Source organism: Pleurodeles waltl, chromosome 6 (assembly GCF_031143425.1).
Source record: "Pleurodeles waltl isolate 20211129_DDA chromosome 6, aPleWal1.hap1.20221129, whole genome shotgun sequence".
NCBI classification, from domain to species: Eukaryota; Metazoa; Chordata; class Amphibia; order Caudata; family Salamandridae; genus Pleurodeles; species Pleurodeles waltl.
Window position 1 is genome coordinate 37234396 of NC_090445.1, and position 22190 is coordinate 37256585.

General features: G+C 47.5%; 1 protein-coding gene across 1 annotated transcript; it reads left to right on the plus strand.

The window, feature by feature from the left end:
- Positions 1-3419: 3419 nt before the first annotated feature.
- PTGES (prostaglandin E synthase) lies at positions 3420-21577 on the plus strand. Its single transcript, XM_069237162.1, has 3 exons — positions 3420-3970; positions 11028-11110; positions 18844-21577. Exons 1-3 carry the CDS (start codon positions 3854-3856, stop codon positions 19091-19093), a joined length of 450 nt encoding a protein of 149 aa, XP_069093263.1. The 5' UTR covers positions 3420-3853; the 3' UTR covers positions 19094-21577.
- The last annotated feature ends 613 nt before the right edge of the window (positions 21578-22190 follow it).

The following is a 22190-nucleotide window of genomic DNA, read 5'->3' on the forward strand; positions in this document are numbered from 1 at the left end:
TCATAATCAGGGCTTAAGTAGTAAATAAATAAAGCAAGCTTTAGTTAATAAAGAAATTAAATAATGATACAATGTTTTTGTTGCTTCAGATAGCACATTAATGGCTGCTAATTAAGCACCAGGTGGCTTTCCAACATGTACACAAAAGGGTCTTGTAGGAGGCTTGCCCAACGATGCAATGGGGCCTTGGAGGTTGTTCGCTGGTTGATACACACAGATAGTATAACAACCAAATACGCCTCTTGGTCAAAGAGCTGTCAGTATTAGGCCATACGCAGAAAAGACAAGAATAATGAATCCTGACCGAAGATGCAACTAGGGTGGACCCGGATTGCAACCAAAGACACATCTAGGGCCCTGGAGATGTCAGGATTAGACCATACATAGCAGAGTCGAATAGGGTGTCATGACAGATGATTCAACTTGGGATGAAAAGGTGGCCGTAAGGTAATAAACACGGAAAGTAACAACCAAAGACACCTCTTGGTCCAAAAGTTGTCAAGCTTAGGCCATACACAGTAGAGTCGAATAAGGCGTTGCGACCTACAATGCACTGGGGCACTGAGGGGTGGGGCAGGGGCACAGGATCACATACTCAGAAAGGAACAATCAAAGACACCTTTTGCCCAAAAGATATCAGGATTAGGCCATACACAGAAAAGAGTACAGGGAGTGCAGAATTATTAGGCAAATGAGTATTTTGACCACATCATCCTCTTTATGCATGTTGTCTTACTCCAAGCTGTATAGGCTCGAAAGCCTACTACCAATTAAGCATATTAGGTGATGTGCATCTCTGTAATGAGAAGGGGTGTGGTCTAATGACATCAACACCCTATATCAGGTGTGCATAATTATTAGGCAACTTCCTTTCCTTTGGCAAAATGGGTCAAAAGAAGGACTTGACAGGCTCAGAAAAGTCAAAAATAGTGAGATATATTGCAGAGGGATGCAGCACTCTTCAAATTGCAAAGCTTCTGAAGCGTGATCATCGAACAATCAAGCGTTTCATTCAAAATAGTCAACAGGGTCGCAAGAAGCGTGTGGAAAAACCAAGGCGCAAAATAACTGCCCATGAACTGAGAAAAGTCAAGCGTGCAGCTGCCACGATGCCACTTGCCACCAGTTTGGCCATATTTCAGAGCTGCAACATCACTGGAGTGCCCAAAAGCACAAGGTGTGCAATACTCAGAGACATGGCCAAGGTAAGAAAGGCTGAAAGACGACCACCACTGAACAAGACACACAAGCTGAAACGTCAAGACTGGGCCAAGAAATATCTCAAGACTGATTTTTCAAAGGTTTTATGGACTGATGAAATGAGAGTGAGTCTTGATGGGCCAGATGGATGGGCCCGTGGCTGGATTGGTAAAGGGCAGAGAGCTCCAGTCCGACTCAGACGCCAGCAAGGTGGAGGTGGAGTACTGGTTTGGGCTGGTATCATCAAAGATGAGCTTGTGGGGCCTTTTCGGGTTGAGGATGGAGTCAAGCTCAACTCCCAGTCCTACTGCCAGTTCCTGGAAGACACCTTCTTCAAGCAGTGGTACAGGAAGAAGTCTGCATCCTTCAAGAAAAACATGATTTTCATGCAGGGCAATGCTCCATCACACGCGTCCAAGTACTCCACAGCGTGGCTGGCAAGAAAGGGTATAAAAGAAGGAAATCTAATGACATGGCCTCCTTGTTCACCTGATCTGAACCCCATTGAGAACCTGTGGTCCATCATCAAATGTGAGATTTACAAGGAGGGAAAACAGTACACCTCTCTGAACAGTGTCTGGGAGGCTGTGGTTGCTGCTGCACGCAATGTCGATGGTGAACAGATCAAAACACTGACAGAATCCATGGATGGCAGGCTTTTGAGTGTCCTTGCAAAGAAAAGTGGCTATATTGGTCACTGATTTGTTTTTGTTTTGTTTTTGAATGTCAGAAATGTATATTTGTGAATGTTGAGATGTTATATTGGTTTCACTGGTAATAATAAATAATTGTTTTTTGTTAAGTTGCCTAATAATTATGCACAGTAATAGTCACCTGCACACACAGATATCCCCCTAACATAGCTAAAACTAAAAACAAACTAAAAACTACTTCCAAAAATATTCAGCTTTGATATTAATGAGTTTTTTGGGTTCATTGAGAACATGGTTGTTGTTCAATAATAAAATTAATCCTCAAAAATACAACTTGCCTAATAATTCTGCACTCCCTGTAGAATAGCGGGTCGCAACCAAAGATGCATTGGAAAGTGGCTGTTGGTTGGTGCCCACAGAAAGAGACAACCTTAGACATCTGTAGGCCCCAAGAGTTGACAAGGTTAGGCCATATACAACAGAGTCAAATAGATTGTCCTGGATGGCCAACAATGCAATGGGGCATTAGGCCTTTCACAGAATATTTGAGGTCATGTACGACAATGCAATGGCACATTGGAGGGTCGCACGTGTGGACACCTACAGAAAGTACCAACCAAAGACATATGTTTTCTCAAGAGTTATTCGTATTAGGCCAGACACGGCTGAGTAAACTAGTGCAGTGGTTCCCAACCTGTGGTCTAGGGAACCCTGGGGGTTCGCAAAACCTGCTTAGGAGGTCTGCAACTGCTTACAAAATTATTATTAAGAGATTAGGTCCTCAGCTTTTAGTAATGACTCATTGGGGGGTCCCCGGATTCCAAAAATGATTCAGTGGGTGTTCCCAGGCTGCAGTAATGATAAAGTGGGGGTCCACAGAAGTCAAAAGGTTGGGAACCACTGGACTAGTGGTTCACGACCAATGCGCAACAGTGCATTGGAGGAAGGCGTACGGTTAACACCCACAGAAAGTAACAACTGCAGTCACCTCTTGGCCCAAAGAGTTGACCAATTATACAACAGAGTGAATAGATGGCCAACAGTGCAACGGGCATTAGGCCTAACACAGCACTGTCGAAGAAGGGAGTCATGGCCAACGGTGCAATGGTGCATTGGACGTTGGCAACAGGTTGACACACAGAAAGTAACAACCGAAGACATCTCTTGGCCAAGAGTTGGCAGGAGCAGGCTACGTACATGAGTGGAATAGGGGGTCACGACCACTGACACAAGTAGAAGCCCGTGTATTGAGCATCTTTGCTGGGAGAGCGGGTGGCCTTGGTGGTGAACACACAGCGGAAGGGGTGTCACAGAAGTGCTTGAGATCTCAGCTGGGTTACTTTGTGTGAAGGGAAATGCTGGAAGCTGGTGAGTTCCAGGCCGGAAGCAGGGGCAGGCGGTGCGCGGGCATGAAGCCACTGGTGACAGTCGCACCTGCACGTCCACATATATCACCCCTTTCACCTCGAGAAGAAAGGAGAGCGTGACAGATGTTTACCCGCCGCTTCCGGTTATAAAAAGAAAGTTAATAGCTTTAATGCTTTCTCACGAGAGGCGGCTCAGACTGGTTAGGCCCCGGGGCCAATGAGGCCGGCCATGGAGCAGGGCGTGCCGCCGTGCTTCTGGGAGGAGAACGGTACTTATAGCGCAGTGCGCGAGGTCCGACGCAGACTCTAGCCGGGCCCTCTCATCCGCAGAGCCCCTTCGGTGCACCCAGCACCCTAGCCACTGCAGAATCACCTCGGTGCACCCAGAACCCGCTCCACCACAGAGCCACCTCGGTGCCAGCAGCAGCCTCTCCACCACAGAGCCCCCTCAGTGCCGCCAGCACTCTAGCCACCACAGGGCCCCCCTCGGTGCACTCAGCAGCCTCGCCACCACAGAGCCCCCTCAGTGCCACCAGCACCCTCGCCACCGAAGAGCCACGTCGGTGCCACCACAGAGCCCCCTCGGTGCCACCAGCACCCTCTCCACCGCAGAGCCACCTCGGTGCCACCAGCATGGCCCTGGACCTGCACAACGACGTCTTCTGCTCCTTCGTCTTCTATGGCATGCTCCTGCTTCTCAAGATGTTCACGGTGGCTATCCTCACGGGCCAGCTGCGGCTGCGCAAGAAGGTGAGCGCTGGGGGAGGGGAGCAGAGGTCAGCCCCCAGACACTCCTGGGTGGTGGGGCGCTACCACAAAGTCTAAACGGGCTTCAGTGGCATCTGAATGGCATTATCAGGGGTCACTTGCACCCGAAGTTTTATCCAACAAATACAGCTAAAAACCACCGAGACAGCGAGTGATGAGCCGGGGTGATGCAGGTTAGGACTGAGGTGATGAGCAGAGCTGCCGCTGTATTGGTTCGTAGGTTCGGATTGAGTAGCATTGGTAGAGCTGCATGTGTTCAGGGGGGCAGTAATCAGGTGCATTGGTAGAGCTGTGTGCGTCTTCAGGGCCAGTACTGAGGTGCATTGGTAGAGCTGTGTGCGCCTTCAGGGACAGTACTGAGGTGCATTGGTAGAGCTGTGTGCGCCTTCACGGACAGTACTGAGGTGCATTGGTAGAGCTGTGTATGTTCAGAGGGCCAGTACTCAGGCGCATTGGTAGAGCTGTGTATGTTTAAAGGGCCAGTACTCAGGTGCATTGGTAGAGCTGTGCACCTTGTGCGTCTTCAGGTCTAGTATTGAGGTGCATTGTTAGAGCTGTGCGCGTCTTCGGGGCAGTATTGAGGTGCATTGATAGAGCTGTGTGGTGTGTGCGTCTTCAGGTCTAGTATTGAGGTGCATTGTTAGAGGTGTGTGCGTCTTCGGGGCAGTATTGAGGTGCATTGATAGAGCTGTGTGGTGTGTGTATTCAGGTCAAGTACTGAGGTTCATTGGTAGAGTTGTGTGCGTCTTCGGGGCCAGTATTGAAGAGTGCTGATAGAGATACGTGGTTTGTGTATTCAGGAGCACTGTTGAGGTGCATTGGTAGAGCTGTGTGGTGTGTATGTGTGTCCAGGGCCAGTATTGAGGTGCATTGGTTGAGCTGCACGTAGACCCCAATATTACCAGAAAGGGGGTGCAGGCGGGGACTGCGGTGCCTTGTCAGAGTTATGGGGAGTTCCCAGCCCTGGGGGGTAGGGATCAGGGTGCTGTAGGCTGGGAATGAGATGCATGGACAGAGCGGTGGGTGGGCCTCAGTACTGTAAGAGGTGGGGGCTGCAGGTTCGGATTGAGGGACATTGGCGGAGTCCCAGCACTGAAACAGCCAGGAGTGAGGGGCATCAGCAGGGCTGTTTGTGTCCCACGGAGGCCCGGGAGTTATGAAAGGGGTTCATCAGCAGATCTGCGCCTGTCACAAGAATAGAATAGCACAGGCACCTGATGTTAATAAAAGAGACTCATCAGCATATCTGTGCTCATCTCAGTAATGGGAATAGCACAGGGACCTGAGATTAATAAAATAGACTCATCAGCAGATCTGGGCTTGTTTTAGTAATGGGATAACACAGGGAACTGAGAATATTCAAAGAGATGAATGGGGAGATCTGTGCTTGTCACATGAATGAGATATCACAGGGAACTGAGAATAATAAGAGGCTCATCGGCAGATCTGTGCTTGTCACAGGAATGAGATAGCACAGACACCTGAGATTAACAAAAGAGACTCATCAGCACATGTGTGCTTGTCTCAAGAATGGGGTCTCACATACACCTGAGATTAATAAAGGAGGCTCATCGGCAGATCTGTCTTCGTCACATTAATGAGATAGCACAGGGATCGGATATTAATAAAAGAGACTCATCAGCAGATCTTTACTCTTCACGGTAATGGGATAGCACAGGGACGTGAGATTAATAAAAGAGACTCATCAGCAGATCTGTGCTTGTCATAGTAATGGGATAACTCAGGGAACTAAGAATATTCAGAGATGAATGGGCAGATCTGTGGTTATCACGTGAATGAGATCACAGGGAACTGAGAATAATAAAAGAGACTTATCGGCAGATCTGTGTTTGGCACATGAATGAGATAGCACAGACACCTGAGATTAACAAAAGAGACTCATCAGCAGAAGTGTGCTTGTCTCAGGAATGGGACAGGACAGACACCTGAGATTAATAAAAGAGGCCCATCTGCAGATCTGTGCTCGTCTCAGTAATGGGATAGCACAAGGACCTGATATTAATAAAAGAGACTCATTAGCAGATCTGTTATTTTCATAGTAATGGGATAACACAGGGAACTGAGAATATTCAAAGAGATGAATGGGCAGATCTGTGGTTGTCACGTGAATGAGATATCACAGGGAACTGAGAATAATAAAAGAGACTAAGCGGCGATTTGTGCTTGTCACTGGAATGAGATAGCACAGACACCTGAGATTAACAAAAGAGACTCCTCAGCAGATGTGTGCTTGTCTCGATAATGGGGCCTCACAGACACCTGAGATTAATAAAAGAGACGCATCGGCAGATCTGTGCATGTCACAGGATTGAGATAGCACAGGCTCCTAAGATTAAGAAAAGAGACTCATCAGCAGATGTGTGCTTGTCTCAGGAATGGGACAGCACAGACACCTGAGATTAATAAAAGAGACTCATCAGTAGATCTGTGCTTGTCACAGTAATGGGATAGCACAGGAACCTGATATTATTAAAAGAGACTCCTCAGCAGATGTGTGCTTGTCTCAAGAATGGGATCGCACAGACACCTGAGATTAATAAAAGAGAATCATCAGCAGATGTGTGCTCGTCACAGGACTGGGATAGCACTGGCACCTGAGATTATTAAAAGAGACTCATTGGCAGATCTGCGCTTGTCACAGGAATGGGATAGGACAGGCACCTGGTGTAGGACGTTGGCCTGGTTTATAGTGGGTACCTGATGGTACTTACACCTAGTGCCAGGTCCAGTTTTCCCTTATTAGTAGATTAGTAGTGTTGTAGCAGTTTAGGCTGATAGAGGTAGCTATAGCAGAGCAGCTTAGGCTGAACTAGGAGACATGCAAAGCTCATACCATACCACTTATATCATATAGCACTATATCATAAGAATCACAATACTCAGAGTTACTAAAAAATAAAGGTACTTTATTTTAGTGACAATGTGCCAAAAATATCTCAGAGGATATACTCCCTTAGAAGGTAAGTAAAATACACAAAATATACACACAAACCAAAATCAGGTAAGTAAACAGTTAGAAAAGTAGTGCAACCACTGTAGAATACAATAGAATGCAATAGGCCTAGGGGCAACACAAACCATATACTCTAAAAGTGGAATGCGAGCCACGAATGGAGCCCAGGCCTAGTGTAGAGGGTCGCTGGGAGTGTAAGAAAACACTTAGGGTGTCCAAAATACCCCATCTCAAGACCCTGATAAGTAGCAGTAAAGTTACCCTACTTCCTCAGGAATACACTAAAGTCGTGATAGGAGATTCTGCAAAGACAACAACTGACTGCAATGCACTGAAGACGGATTAGTGGGCCTGAGGACTTGCAAAGGAAGAGGACCAAGTCCAAGAGTCACAAAAGTGTCCAGGGGGGGCAGGAGCCCACTAAACCCCGGATGAAGGTGCAAAATGGCTGCCTCCGGGTGGAAGAAGCTGAAGATTCTGCAACAACGGAAGATGCCAGGAACTTCTCCTTCACACAGAAGATGTCCCACGGCTTGCTGCAGGATGCAGAGTTGTTTCCACGCAGAAAGACCGCAAACAAGCCTTGCTAGCTGCAAAGGTCGCGTTTGAAGAAAATGGATGCTGCCCGGGCCCAGGAAGAACCAGGAGGTCACCCTTGGAGGAGGAGACAGAGGGGGTGCTTAGCAGTACAGAGAGCCCATGCAGAAGCAGGCAGCACCAGCAGAAGCACTTGAACAGGCGTTCAAGAAATCTGAGCACAGCGGCAGTCTCAACACTACAAAGGAGCGTCCCACGAAGCCGGTGGTCAACTCAGCGAGTTGAGAAATGCAGGACGGAGTGGTGGGGACCTGGGCTATGCTGTGCACGAAGGATTCCTTGCAAACGTGCACAGAAGCCCTAGCAGCTGCAGATCACACAATACACAGGATTACTGTCTGGCGTCGGGAGGCAAGGACTTACCTCCACCAAATTTGGACAGAAGGACCACTGGACTGTCGGGGTAACTTGGATCAAGCTCCTGTGTTCCAGGGACTACGCTTGTCAATATGAGAGGGGACTCAGAGGACCGGTGATGTAGAAGTTTGGTTCCTGCGTTAGCAGGGGGAAGATTCCATTGACCCACGGGAGACTTCTTCTTGGCTTCCAGTGCTGGGTGAAGGCAGACAGCCCTCGGAGCATGCACCATCAGGAAAGAGTCAAGAAAGTCGTCAGGATTAGGCACTACAATGTTGCTGGTAGTAGTCTTGCTACTTTGTTGCAGTTTTGCAGGCGTCCTGGAGCAGTCAGTGGTCGATCCGTGGCAGAAGTCAAAGAGGGAGATGCAGAGGAACTCTGGTGAGCTCTTGCATTCGTTATCTGAAGAGAAACCCACAGGAGAGACCCTAAATAGCCCCCAGAGGAGGATTGGCCACCTAACCAGGTAAGCACCTATGAGAAGCGGTCTCTGACGTCACCTGCTGGCACTGGCCACTCAGAGGCCTCCATTGTGCCCTCACACCTCTGCATTCAAGATGGCAGAGGTCTGGGACACACTGGAGGAGCTCTGGGCACCACCCCTGGGGTGGTGGTGGACAGGGGAGTGGTCCTTCCCCTTTCCTTTGTCCAGTTTCACGCCAGAGCAGGGGCTGGGGGATCCCTGAACCAGTGTAGACTTGCTTATGCAAGGAGGGCACCATCTGTACCCTTCAAAGCATTTCCAGAGGCTGGGGGAGGCTACTCCTCCCTTGCCCTTAACACCTATTTCCAAAGGGAGAGGGTGTAACACCCTCTCTCAGAGGAAATCCTTTGTTCTGCCTTCCTGGGACTGGGCTGCCCAGACCCCAGGAGGGCAGAAGCCTGTCTGTGAGTTGGCAGCAGCGGTAGCTGCAGTGAAAATCCCAGAGAGCTAGTTTGGCAGTACCCGGGGTCCATGCTGGAGCCCCGGGGATGCATGGGATTGACTTCCCAATATCAGATTTGGCATGGGGGGACAATTCCATGATCTTAGACATGTTACATGGCCATATTCGGAGTTTCCATTGTGAAGCTACATATAGGACTTGACCTATATGTAGTGCACACGTGTAATGGTGTCCCCGCACTCACAAAGTCCGAGGAAATTGCCCTGAACAATGTTGGGGCACCTTGGCTAGTGCCAGGGTGCCCTCACACTTAGTAACTTTGCACCTAACCTTCACTAAGTGAGGGTTAGACATATAGGTGACTTATAAGTTACTTAAGTGCAGTGTAAAATGGATGTGAAATAACGTGGACGTTTCTCACTCAGGCTGCAGTGGTAGTCCTGTGCAAGAATTGTCTGAGCTCCCTATGGGTGGCAAAAGAAATGCTGCAGCCCATAGGGATCTCCTGGAACCCCAATACCCTGGGTACCTAGGTACCATATACTAGGGAATTATAAGGGTGTTCCAGTGTGCCAATCAGAATTGGTAAAATTAGTCACTAGCCTGCAGTGACAATTTTAAAGACAGAGAGAGCATAAACACTGAGGTTCTGGTTAGGAGAGCCTCACTGACACAGATAGGCACCACACAGGGAACACATTCAGGCCACAAACTATGAGCATTGGGGTGCTGGCTAGCAGGATCCCAGTGAGACAGGCAAAAACAAAGTGACACACAAGTAAAAATTGGGGTAACATGCCAGGCAAGATGGCACTTTCCTGCACCTGGGATTGAGAAAAGAGAGTCATCAGCAGACGTGTGCTTGTCTCAGGAAGGGGATCGCACAGACACCTGAGATTAATAAAAGAGACTCATTGACTCATCGGCAGATCTGTGCTTGTCACAGAAATGAGATAACACAGGCACCTGAAATTAAGAAAAGAGAATCATCAGCAGATGTGTGCTTGTCTCAGGAAAGGGAACGCACAGACACCTGAGATTATTAAAAGAGACTCATCGGCAGATTGCGGTGCATGTGCAGAGCTGCACTTGGGTCCTACCGCTAGAGTGACAGAGAAGACTGTCAGCACTGAGGTGCACGCGCAGAGCTGCCAGCGGGCCCCAGTACTATAATAGCACAGGGGACTATCTACATTGAGGTGCATGCGCAGGGCTGTCTGCGGGCTCCAGTACTAGGATAGCATAGAGGTCTATCAGCCTTGAGGTGCATGCGCAGAGCTGCCTGTGGGTCCCAGTACTGGGAGAGCATAGGGGGCTGTCCCTCAGCCTTGAGGTGCATGCGCAGAGCTGCCCGAGGGCCCCAGTACTAGAATAGGGTGGAGGACTGTCTGTCAGCCTTGAGGTGCATGCGCAGAGCTGCCTGCGGGCCTCAGTACTGGGAGAGCATAGAGGGCTGTCTGTCAGCCTTGAGGTGCACGCGCAGAGCTGCCTGCGGGCCCCAGTACTGGGAGAGCATAGAGGGCTGTCTGTCAGCCTTGAGGTGCATGCACAGAGCTGCCCGAGGGCCCCAGTACTAGAATAGGGTGGAGGACTGTCTGTCAGCATTGAGGTGCATGCGCAAAGCTGCCCGAGGGCCCCAGTACTAGAATAGGGTGGAGGACTGTCTTTCAGCCTTGAGGTGCATGCGCAAAGCTGCCCGAGGGCCCCAGTACTAGAATAGGGTGGAGGACTGTCTGTCAGCCTTGAGGTGCACGCGCAGAGCTGCCTGCGGGCCCCAGTACTGGGAGAGCATAGAGGGCTGTCTGTCAGCCTTGAGGTGCATGCGCAGAGCTGCCTGTGGGCCCCAGTACTAGAATAGGGTGGAGGACTGTCTGTCAGCCTTGAGGTGCATGCGCAGAGCTGCTTGTGGGTCCCAGTACTGGGAGAGCATAGGGGGCTGTCTGTCAGCCTTGAGGTGCAAGCGCAGAGCTCCTTGCAGTCCCCAGTACTAGAATGGCAGAGGGAGCAGTTGGCAAAGATTATGTTGGGTTGGCAGAGAAGTGCCCGTAACAGATTCGGGTGTATGAGACAAGGAGAACATGTAACACGAACCTAACAGCTCCTATGTATCCCATTGGTTTCTAAGCGCTTGATGGAAATAAACTCCTGATTATTGTGGCTGTTGTAGTTTCTTCGCGGGGGTTGGGCTCACTGCTGACACCGCTTTTCCCCTTCTTCACCGTAGGCCTTCGCCAACCCCGAGGACGCGCTGCGGCACGGGGGTCTCAAGTTCTGCCGCTCCGACCCCGACGTGGAGCGCTGCCGGAGGTAAGAGTTTGTTTATGTCACGTGTGCCCGTAAAGCGCCCACCTCACCGGGGAGGGCGTCCAGGCGCTGAGGAGAAAGAGGTGCCGCTTTGCGCCCTGTCAGGGTCCTGTGGGAAGGGCCGGCACTCTCAACACCATCCAAGGTGTCAGTGCTGCCCCGATCCACGGAGGGTGAGGGATTCATTGGAGTAAAGGGGAGCGGTCCCCGGAAACAGTAGTAGATGGGCGGGGGTAAACAAATCTCTGGGCCTCAATAGAAGTGGCTTTGGGTTACCGATATTACGTGCCTTCCGGCAGACCTACTTACCAACATCAACAGGAGGCAGACCCCCTAAACAAGGGGACAAAATGGATGAGCCTTCGCCAGAGTGTGTAAAGTTGTCATGTTTTACACACACGTAGCGAGAAGCAGTGTCCACTAAACATAGGTTAGAAAAAAACACTTCAAAAGCAAAAAAAATATCAAATAAAAAAACACAGAAGAATTCTTCTCCAAAAAGTGTTCGAAATTTCCCTCACAAAACTGGTTGCTCAAAAAAATGTCTCCTACAACGAAGTTGTGAAACTGGTAGTGTGTAAAGTTCGATTTGTGTCAGTTTCTCCTTTCCCATGCCATTGCCTTCGTAACGAAAATAGCTTTTTTATGAGGCACCTTTTTCAACACTTAAGTTGTATCTAAGCGCTGCAATAGGTGCTACTGTTACTTGATATAATGCCATTTAATTTTCTGACGGGGGGGGGGGTCTGGTATGTCGCGATTTACCCCCATGGCCTGCAGCTGTCTGCAGTATCAGCTTGTTGATTCACAGTTATTACTTAGAGAACAGCCACAGTTCAAAAACAAGCATTTGCAATGCAACGGGTCTCGCATTTGCTAGAGTTAGAGGTATTCGCGTTGTAAATTCCTAACTGGACTTTCCTTGCCACATAAAATGAAAAGTAATACAGTTTCACATAAGCGAGCCGATTCAAAGCGCCACGGCCACCATGAGCGCGAAGCAGCACACAAAAGGAAAAAGAAGTTCGCTCACAGTCAAACGTATCTTCAAAAGTACAATTATCCTTGTAACGAGGCGATGTCCAAGGTGGTAACTAAACAGCCCAAAGGAGGGACAAACTTAAAGCATTTAACAACCAACATAAAATATTTCTGATGTGCAAGCCCATGAACGAGTGATAGTGATAGGCGTGCGGTTGGCTAGAAGCCCAGATAAATACCAACACATCGGAAAAGCAGCACTTGTGCGCTGCTATGCTCGACATAAAAAGATTCAAGGGAAGCTGGTAAAAGTTTAAAATCAAAAGGCTGTGTGCATGTAGGATATCAGGAGACTCAAATCAAACAGGTGTGAAGATATTACTTTTGAAAAAATTAACAATTAGGGCTTATAACACCCTGTATGCCAGATGTGAGCAAGAACATATCACAATAATATTGTTTTAAAGATTTAATGAACAGTATTCGAATGAAAATGAATATAGTAGGTGTCTGTTTACCAAACCCCTTGCATCCAACCCTACAGATGATGGGATCCATTTTCCAGCCCTGAGTACATCCACCCTTAGAGGTGACGGGCTCGGTGTCCCTGTGCCAACCATGAGTACATCCACCCTTAGAGGTGAAGGGCTTTGTATCCCTGCGCCAGCGCTGAGTACATCCACCCTTAGAGGTGACGGGCTCTGTGTCCCTGCGCCAGCACTGAGTACATCCACCCATAAAGGTGACGGGCTCTGTAACCCTGCGCCAGCCCTGAGTGTATCCACCCTTAGAGGCTATGGGCTCTGTATCCCTGCGCCAGCCCTGAGTGCATCCACCCTTGGAGGTGACGGGCTCTGTATCCCTGCGCCAGCCCTCAGTATATCCACCCTTAGAGGTGTCCTATACCAATCTTTATGGGGTGTAGAGCTCTGTGCCAGACCCAAAAGGGTGTCCAGTCCACTGTATCCTGCACCAGTGCACCCCTAGAGTGCCCGGCTCGTCGTATCCTGCACCCCTCTAGACGGTACGCTCTGTTTCCCGGTGCTATCCATAGAGATGATGGCTCTGTGCCAGTCGCCTGCAGCTGATTGGTCCAGCCGTGACAGCTCCGCTTCCCAGCGCTCTGCTCATCTCCAGCTCATGCACTGATTTTCAGTTCAGAGAGATGCCATCCGCTGTCTGTCAGTGCCGAGGTGTCCTCGGGCAATGGCTCCCTCTAAACCGCGGAGGATTAAAGCTGAGCCTATAACGGGCCCCTCCCTTTCCGGATGCGCTCTCCCCATCCCCCTCAGGTGCAAGATGGAAACCCAAGGAATGCGGCTGAACCTGCGCCTCGGGTGAAGTGGTTGTGCCGGAAAAGCACAGGTCCCAGCATGCACGTAGAGCACGCCACGCTACACCGAGGGGCCTCTTGTTTCACAGGCTCTGGCAGGTCTGATGACACCTCATGCCTTGGAGATACGGCTGCATAGTGTTAGTAATATCCAGGCAGACCTATGCATTCCATGCACTCCATGGGATGGCCCTCCTAACGACTAGTGCAGAGCTGTCAATCACTTAACATCCCCCCGGGGCTCCAGGGCACCAAGAAAAGGCCTGGTGACATCACAAAAGGGCCGGTTGCTACTAACAGGGCTTGACTTTATATCGCGACAGGGCTTAACGGTATACAAAAGGGCTGGATGATATTACAACAGGGCTTGACGATATATCACAACAGGGCTTGGCAATATCACAAAAGGGCTGGATGATATCACACAAGGGCTTGAGGATATCACAACAGGGCTTGATATATCACAAAAGGGCTCGACGATATCACAAAAGTGCTGGATGATATATCACAACAGGGCTTGACAATATCACAAAAGGGCTGGATGATATCACAAAAGGGCTGGATGATATCACAAAAGGGTTGGGTGACATCACACAAGGCCTTGAGGATATCACAAAAGGGCTTGACAATATCACAGAGGGGATTGATGATATATTCCGACAAGACAGAAGTCCTCATCTTCGGCTCCACCCCCTCCGCATGGGATGACTCTTGGTGGCCTAGCACTCTCTGAACTGCTCTGACTCCCACCGACCACGCACACAACCTAGGATTCATCTTGGACCCCTCACTATCCATGACCCAGCAAGTCAACGCCATCTCCTCCTCCTCCTGCTTCAACACCCTCCGCATGCTCCGAAAGATCTACAAATGGATCCCCACCGAAACCAGAAGGACAGTCACCAAAGCCCTGGTAAGCAGCAAACTGGACTATGGCAATACCCTCTACGCAGGAACCACAGCCAAACTCCAGAAGAAGCTGCAACGCATCCAGAACCCCTCCGCACGCCTCATCCTGGGGATCCCCCGCCATTGCCACATCACAGACCACCTGAAAAACCTGCACTGGCTCCCAGTCAACAAGAGAATCACCTTCAAACTCCTCACCCACGCTCACAAGGCACTGCACAACACCGGACCAGAATACCTCAACAGATGACTCTCCTTCTACACCCCGACCCAGTATCTCCGCTCCGCCGCCCTCGCCCTCACAACCGTCCCACGCGTCCGCAGAACTACATCCGGCTTTAGATCATTCTCGCACCTCACTGCCAAAACGTGGAACACTCTTCCCACCCACCTGCGCCAGACCAAAGACCTCCTTACCTTCAGGAAACTTCTCAAAACCTGGCTGTTCGAGCACCCTCACCCCCTCCCCGCTCACCTCCTCAGCGCCTTGAGACCCTCACCGGTGAGTAGTGCACTTTATAAATCCTCTGATTGATTGATATATCACAAAGGGTTTGACAATATCACACAAGGCATTGACGATATCACAAAAGGGCTTGAGGATATCACATAAGTGCTTGATGACATATCACAACAGGGCTTGATGACATATCACAACAGGGCTTGATGATATATCACAACAGGTGTTGGCGATATCACAAAAGGGTTGGATGATATCACACAAGGGCTGGATGATAATTCAGAAGGGCTGGATGATATCACACAAGGACTTGAAGATATCACAAAAGGGCCTATGACATCCCACAAGGCCTTATTGATATCACAAAAGGACTTCATGATATCCCACAAGGCCTTAATAATATCACAAAAAGGCTGGATGATATCATACAAGGTCTTGGTGATATAATAAAAGGGCTTGACGAGTTATTGAGATTAAATGGTTTAGTGATCTTAGAAAAGAGATTGACAATATCGCAAAAAAGCTAGATGACATCATAAAGGGCTTGATGACATCACAACAGGGCTTAATGATATCACAAAAGGGATGGATGATATCACACAAGACCTTAATAATGTCACAAAAGTGCTTGAGAATACCATAGAAGGGTTTAATGACTGCGCAAAAGGGTTTAATGATATTAGAAAAAAGGCTTAGCAATATGACGAAAGGGCTGAATGATATTCCAAAAGGGCTTGTCAATACCACAAAAGGGCTTGATGCTATCACAAAAGAGTTTGATGATATCAGAAAAGGGCTTGACGACAGGGCAGAGGAGATTATTGATATTGAAAAGGGGGTTTACAGCATCACAAAAACGTTCTTCAGTATCACATAAGGGTTTAATGATATTACAAAATGGGGCGAAGATACCACAAACGGTTTGACGACATTGCAAAGGGCTTTTACCGTACCCAGAAAGCTAGAGCAAATGTCACAGACCGGCTTAGAGGTCTCACGGAGGGTTAAGCAGCGCCATGACAAGTTTTCAGGACATCCGAAAATGCTTTCAAAGTATCACAAAAAGTCTGACTGTCGCAGACGTTTATCATCAATGGCTGAAACACACCACAGGGCTTTGGAGATGATGCAGCATTCTCCCTGACTATTAGGAACCCCGCACAATGTTAGTTTTTTCTGCACCTCACATTCACAAAGGCCTCTAGTTTTGCTCTGCCCTCTGGTATGTTGGTATAAATGAGCCACCATTTGCATGTTCGTGTGGACATGGGAATAATATGTTCAGTAAACATGCAAACGCGTATGTGCTCCACTTGCACGTGCGCAGAAAGCACTGGAAATCAACTGCTACATTTAACAGCATGGCTGGGAAAAAGGTAACTTTCCTCCATCAGCCTTTGCTGCCTTTAAGGTGGCTTTGCCAGCACATGGCAGACACAGCTCACATACTAGTGTTTTTTTTCTACCTTTTGTTCCACCAAAAACGTATTGGGCCTTATGTACAAAAAATAGGAATTACGATTTCCTAACTGAGGGCCACATGTAGGTAGGTTCCGATTTGCGACTTGCAAATTGCGAGTCAGAGCGACTCGCAATTTGCGAGTCACAAATCGGAACGTAGGATGGTGTCCCTGACGCCATCTGCGAATCGCAAGGGGGTCGCAAAGGCCGTGGGTCGCAATTTGTGACCCCCTTGCAATTGGCGGCCCTCACAGGGATGGTGGCCTGCTGCGGACAGCAGACCAGCATGTCTGTGACTGTTTTTTAATAAAGCAGTTTTTTTTGTAATGCAGCCCGTTTTCCTTAAAGGAAAACGAAATGCATTACAAAAATGAAAAATAAAACGTTTTCGTTTCATTTTTTCAGAGCAGGCAGTGGTCCGTTTGCGGTCACAAACCAATCCTACATTGCACTGCGAGTCGCAATTAGGAAGGGAACACCCCTTCCTAATTGCGAGTTGCATACCCATTTTGCGATTTGGTAACCAGGCTACTGAATCGCAAAACTGGGTTTGTGCATCGCGATGTGCTTTTTGCACGTCCCAAACAGCAAAATTCGCTGTTTGCAACGTGCAAAGAGCTTCCTACATCTGGCCCTGAGATTTTTACCGAATCGCAATTAGGAAATCACAATTCCTAATGTAAGAAAACTGACACATTTCAAATAGCTTTTTAATAATGCTTTTTTTCAATACAGCCAGTTTGTGCTTCAAAAAATAAAAATAAATATTTAAGTTTCATTTTTTAAGAGTAGGGAGTGGTCACCTGGACCACTGCTTTTGAAAAGCAATTGTTTCAACATTCACAAAGGGGAGGGGTCCCACGGGGACTGCTTCCGTTTCCGGATGGTTACCACCACCCTTGAGGTTTGGTGAAAAATGAACATTTTGCAACTGCAATTCAATCTCAAAACATTCATACATATCACTGCAATTCGGTATTTGAAAGGGACGCCCTAAACACGCCCTTTCCAAATACCAAATGCTAAACATAAATTGTGATAATATGTTACAGAATCGCAATTTGTGCTTTGTCCATATGAAGAAACATTTTTGCAGTCGAAAACGTCAGGATTCTGCAGTCAGTATAAAAAAGTGTGGTTTGACAACACCAAGAACATTGACATTTGCATGCTTCTTCACAAGGCTCACTGGAAACAACTCATCCATGGTTCGCAGAAAAATATTAATACCAGAGTAGCTGAGTACAATAAGTGCATGGATGGATATGCTCCACTGAAAATCAAGGAAAAAAGACCAAAACCCTCACTCCTTTGGTTCTCGAAAGATCTATGCAAAGAAAGAAAACGCTTGAGAGATCTTGAGAAAAATTTAGAAACATTCCTAAGAGTTAAGTTCTCACACTTCCAAGTATTGGTCAAAACTTCTATTTTAGATGATTAAATACTCAAAGAACCCAAACTTCAACTTCATGGCCTGTGCACCTGAAGCCAAGTGTGCGACTTTGTTGTAAATTTCTTACCTGAAAAAGCGACATCGATTGAGCTGCCACTTCCCCCTCTTTCAACAGTCCAGATAACTGGAAGGAGAGTTGTGAATCTTGGTGGACCTGTTCTAACTTTGAGGAAGTCTCAGTCAGAGTTACTCCAAAACTTTAATTAAGGTTAGATCTTTGAATCACTTCACCAAACTTGCTAAACCTCTGTTACTACTGTATTAGACCACTATGATGAATTTGTCACTCTTGCAGGGTGTGTTTCCAAAGGGGTTTAAAATTGGCCAAGCCTCTCTGGGGTTTTAAACAACAGTTGTAGCTCACCATAGCAGACAGGGCATGGAAGCAGGTTGGATATCTGTCAGGTAGCCAAGACCTAGCTGGTCACGCTGTTGTGTTGTCGAGCTTGTTTTATCGCTCAGCCATGTATCTGAGCCTTACTGAAATAGGACTTCAGAATATCATTGGGTCTTGGATATATGACCATATTGTGGATCATCCCTCACAGAGCATTAAGAGATCGCTTTAAATTCAGAGTTCTGTTTGTGGTGTTGAAAGTCATTTAAGGGCTGTCCTCTCTGTCCCTGTCAAACCCATTTAAATTCCTGCAGCACTCTAGGTCTCTACATTCTACGTCAGATCCTGTGTGGTGATTTCAAAATGTCACGTGGACAAAGCAGTAAGCTACCCTTTAGAGTGGCTGGTGCAAGATTAAAATATCTGCTTCCTCGCTTTGGAAACACCTAACAAGTCTTCAAAATTGAAATTTGTCGCTTGCCTTGTATTGCAGTTTGTAGCTTAAATTTTGTGGTAGTTCTTGGTTCCATTATTGCAACAGAATACATTTGTGTAGTATGTAGCCTAGTAAGTATCTGGACCCCCATAAAGCATGATTTTCTCTGCTATTAATGGTCTGTTTTGTGAATGCATTTAATTTTTGTTTTTTTAATTTGTTTGGTTGACATACTGTGCCTTGAAGCTGTATTTCACAATAGCACATTAATAATTAGAATTGCAAATGTGAAAATGTACTCCTGTTGTTGCCATCCAAGTTTCTATGCCTGAGTCTCACCTGCCTTCCTCTCTCTTTTACTCGCAGACTGCACCGCAATGACATAGAGTGCATCTTCCCCTTCCTCTTCATTGGCGTCCTCTACTGCATGCTGGAGCCCACGCCTTCCATCGCTAAGGTCCACTTCCGGCTCTTTTTCCTGGCCAGACTGCTCCACACCTTGGCTTACCTTATAGGGCTAAAGGCACCAACGCGCTCGCTGGCTTACACTGTTGGGCAGATCTCATGCTTCTCCATGGCTATCAAGATCCTCATCAACGTGGCCTCTTACTGGTAGAGGGCCAGTGTTTCTTCAAAGCCATGATCTCCTTCAAAGAGTTGGCATTCGTTGCTGCCTTGCTAGTGTTTATAGCACATGCTTGTCTTCCTGATCTGCCAGGCCTAAACTGTCTATAAGTTGGGCTGGACAAATAGACTCCTCGATGAAAAAGTAAAGATGTGGAGCGGACAGGAAATGACCTACCTCGAACAGGATGTGACACACCTACACCTACCACACGAACAGGAAGTGAAATACTTCCCCATCACATTGGAAAGACATTGTTCTGCAAGTCATACATAGTGCTAGGAAGTGGATAGCCTTTCTGAGCTAATATGAGCATATGACAGGAAGTGGTATGACAAGATAGCGCATAGTCCAGGAAGTGAATGAATGATGGACAAGCAGCTACTCATCTGTTTTCAGCAATGATGAAAAATGAGTGCCCGGTACAATGACAACACCTAATTAGTGCTGCTCCCTAGTGGCAAAATCACTTCCTGTTAATGGATATTTAAATATTGGTTGGGTTTACGCAGAATAGCCCTGGTTCAAACGATGAGAACTGCGAAAGGTTCAAGGGGTTTTCAAACCAGCCTAAGTATAATGAGGTCCAGTAAAGAGCCCCAGTTGTCAGAAGGCACTCTCTGTAACTGCTCGGTTATTATAAAGCTGAACACAAAAGACATAAACAGGCTTTTCACACATCACGTCTTCCAGATGAAACGTATCGACGAAACGTATCGTGACGAACAGGCCTGGAAAAGTATTGACGCCATTGATCGTGTAGAACACAGTCTGCGAAGGCGCGTGTGGTCAGATCTCACATTCACCGTGAGATCTCCCACTTTGTCTAAGTCGGATGAGAAAAGCGAGCCCCTGGGGTGGAAGAAAGAGGGTTTTTCAAAGCTTAATAAGACAAGACTCATGCACAGCACAGGGCACTTCTGTTGCGGAGGTTAGTGTTCGCACCAGTCTATCCCTATTCACATGATCTTCCTAATAGGCACTTTTTTCTGCTAAGAGAAGATGACCCTGTTTTAGGGAAGGAACATTTGTTTGAGTTACTGGCTGGTGGGATGTAAACATCCACTGGAGATTAACACACTTCCTTGGTTCTCCACCCCTTCAGGAAGCCCATTGACTCAGAGATGTGCACAGCACCTCCCAGCCTCAACTTCTGAAAACCACACACAGGCCTCACACATTTCAAGTGGGATTTTGGTGTAAAATCCAAGTTTTATCAGTATTGCTTTGCTCTTATCATTTACTGGGGGTTTAATATGTAAATTGGACCAGATGCAGGCGATGGGTCTCCTAGCCACAAACCTCAGTTGAAGGTGCTGTCATCCTGTCGAAGGACAGTCAGTTTTATTAATTTAGAACCTTAGTGCACGTGATGTGCTATCCATGACACACACTGATGTGAAATATCTCTCTTTTGGAGACAGACAGTCCACCAGGATTGGAAATCTAAACGAAAACACTCCATTTTTTAGCAGTTTTGCCAAACGCTTCATTTTCGACAGCCCTCTGATAATGAAGCATGCAGTCATGCCATGTTATGCTGGTAGCTTGTATAGCATCTGTGCCGCTTCAAAGCGCTAAAGGTGAGGGCGGGGCAGGGGAACAGGGAAGGGAACATGGAGGTGGTAAGCGGAAAGTGCAAGGAAGTATACAGAGACAAGAGAAGGAAACATGATGCAATGAGGTTTGGTTCATTTTAGGGCCACGAGGAAACCCTTTTCAGTCATAATGCATGTCTAGAGGGGCCGCTATCCTTTCTAGGTTGATAAAAAGAGAACCACAGGTGTGGTGACATTAAAAATATGCCTTTTGTGTAACTGCCAGAAGACATTTTAATTTGCAGTTTGGCCAATAGAAATGTTATGTTTTTTCCAATGTTTATTTTATCTTCTTATAATCTTTATGTTTTTTTTTAACGAAAACCACAGACTTTTTGATAACTTTCTTTTGTTAGCTGACATCACAGCATTTCACGCACAATAATGTTTGAACAGAACGTAATAATTCCTCATCTCGGTGGAATAGCGCTTCGAGCGGAGAGAAGGGATGCCGAGGAGTTGAGAGATACAACATTTCTCAAAAGGAGAAACAAAATCGATTCCATCTTCAGCTTCCTTGCCAGACAGGAGAGTAATAAGAAAGTGCCGCATGTAATATTGATGCGCACTTTAGTAGTGATGTGCTCATAAAAGCGCCACAGTGTACGGAGAATAACATTACTAAATGTATAGAGCTGAGAAGGGATGCTCTGAGGCTGCAGCGCCTCACACGTGGCGCCGGAAGCGGCTGTCCCAGGAGATGTGGACGTTTTATGCAATTTTCTATGTTTATATATATTATTTATTATATTTAATGGGGCAATCTGTAGGTAATGTACCCTTTTATTGCTTTTGGAGCACGTTGTTTTGTAATGGCGACTCAGGATGTATTAGGAGATTTACGGGGTCTTATGGCCAAAATAAAAACATAACCATAAAAAAAGCTGTGAGATTGTTTTTTAAATACAAGTCTGTCACTGTGTTGTGGAAAAGAATAACGAGGATTTTTTTTACTTTAACCACCTACTGGTTCACTCATCTGAGTTTAGGTGGGGCGGACTCAGTTGTTCACCCTCCTGAGGCCTCTACAGTACAACTGTTGATTTAAAAGCCAGCTTTCCAGGTTTCTGGGCGCCAAGCAAGTTATCAGTCCACATCCACGTTCACGCTCCGAGCTTTAGGTTCTGTTTTTGGTGCGAAAGACTCAGACCCCCAAGAAGCAAGAGCTCTGGCTCAGAGCTGGAATCCCAGAATGCACTGCGTGCGGTGGCTATGGCGCGTTAATACCTTCTCACTGGCCTCCGCGCATGCGGTTCACGATGACTTAAGCAAGAAATCTTTTCAAGTCCATCACTATCTAGTTCCATCGATGAACACACATCTCCGCGTGGTCACCGTGGGTGTCCCAGGAGAACAAAAATCAATGGCGCTCAATTGAGTAATAAGTGTCGGTGTGGGGGATCCGGATTGAGTGAGTCGGTTGTGCGTCATTGTCTCCATTTGTCGATATCTCACTGCGACACCATCTGCCTGGTGGACACAGGACGCAG

What these genes read in the sequence shown, in the direction of transcription:
- PTGES (XM_069237162.1), top strand. Translation starts at nt 3,854, where the DNA reads ATGGCCCTGGACCTGCACAACGACGTCTTCTGCTCCTTCGTCTTCTAT. An exon ending in AGCTGCGGCTGCGCAAGAAG is followed by an intron (nt 3,971 to 11,027) that starts GTGAGCGCTGGG and finishes TCTTCACCGTAG; the next exon opens with GCCTTCGCCAACCCCGAGGA. An exon ending in GACGTGGAGCGCTGCCGGAG is followed by an intron (nt 11,111 to 18,843) that starts GTAAGAGTTTGT and finishes TTTTACTCGCAG; the next exon opens with ACTGCACCGCAATGACATAG.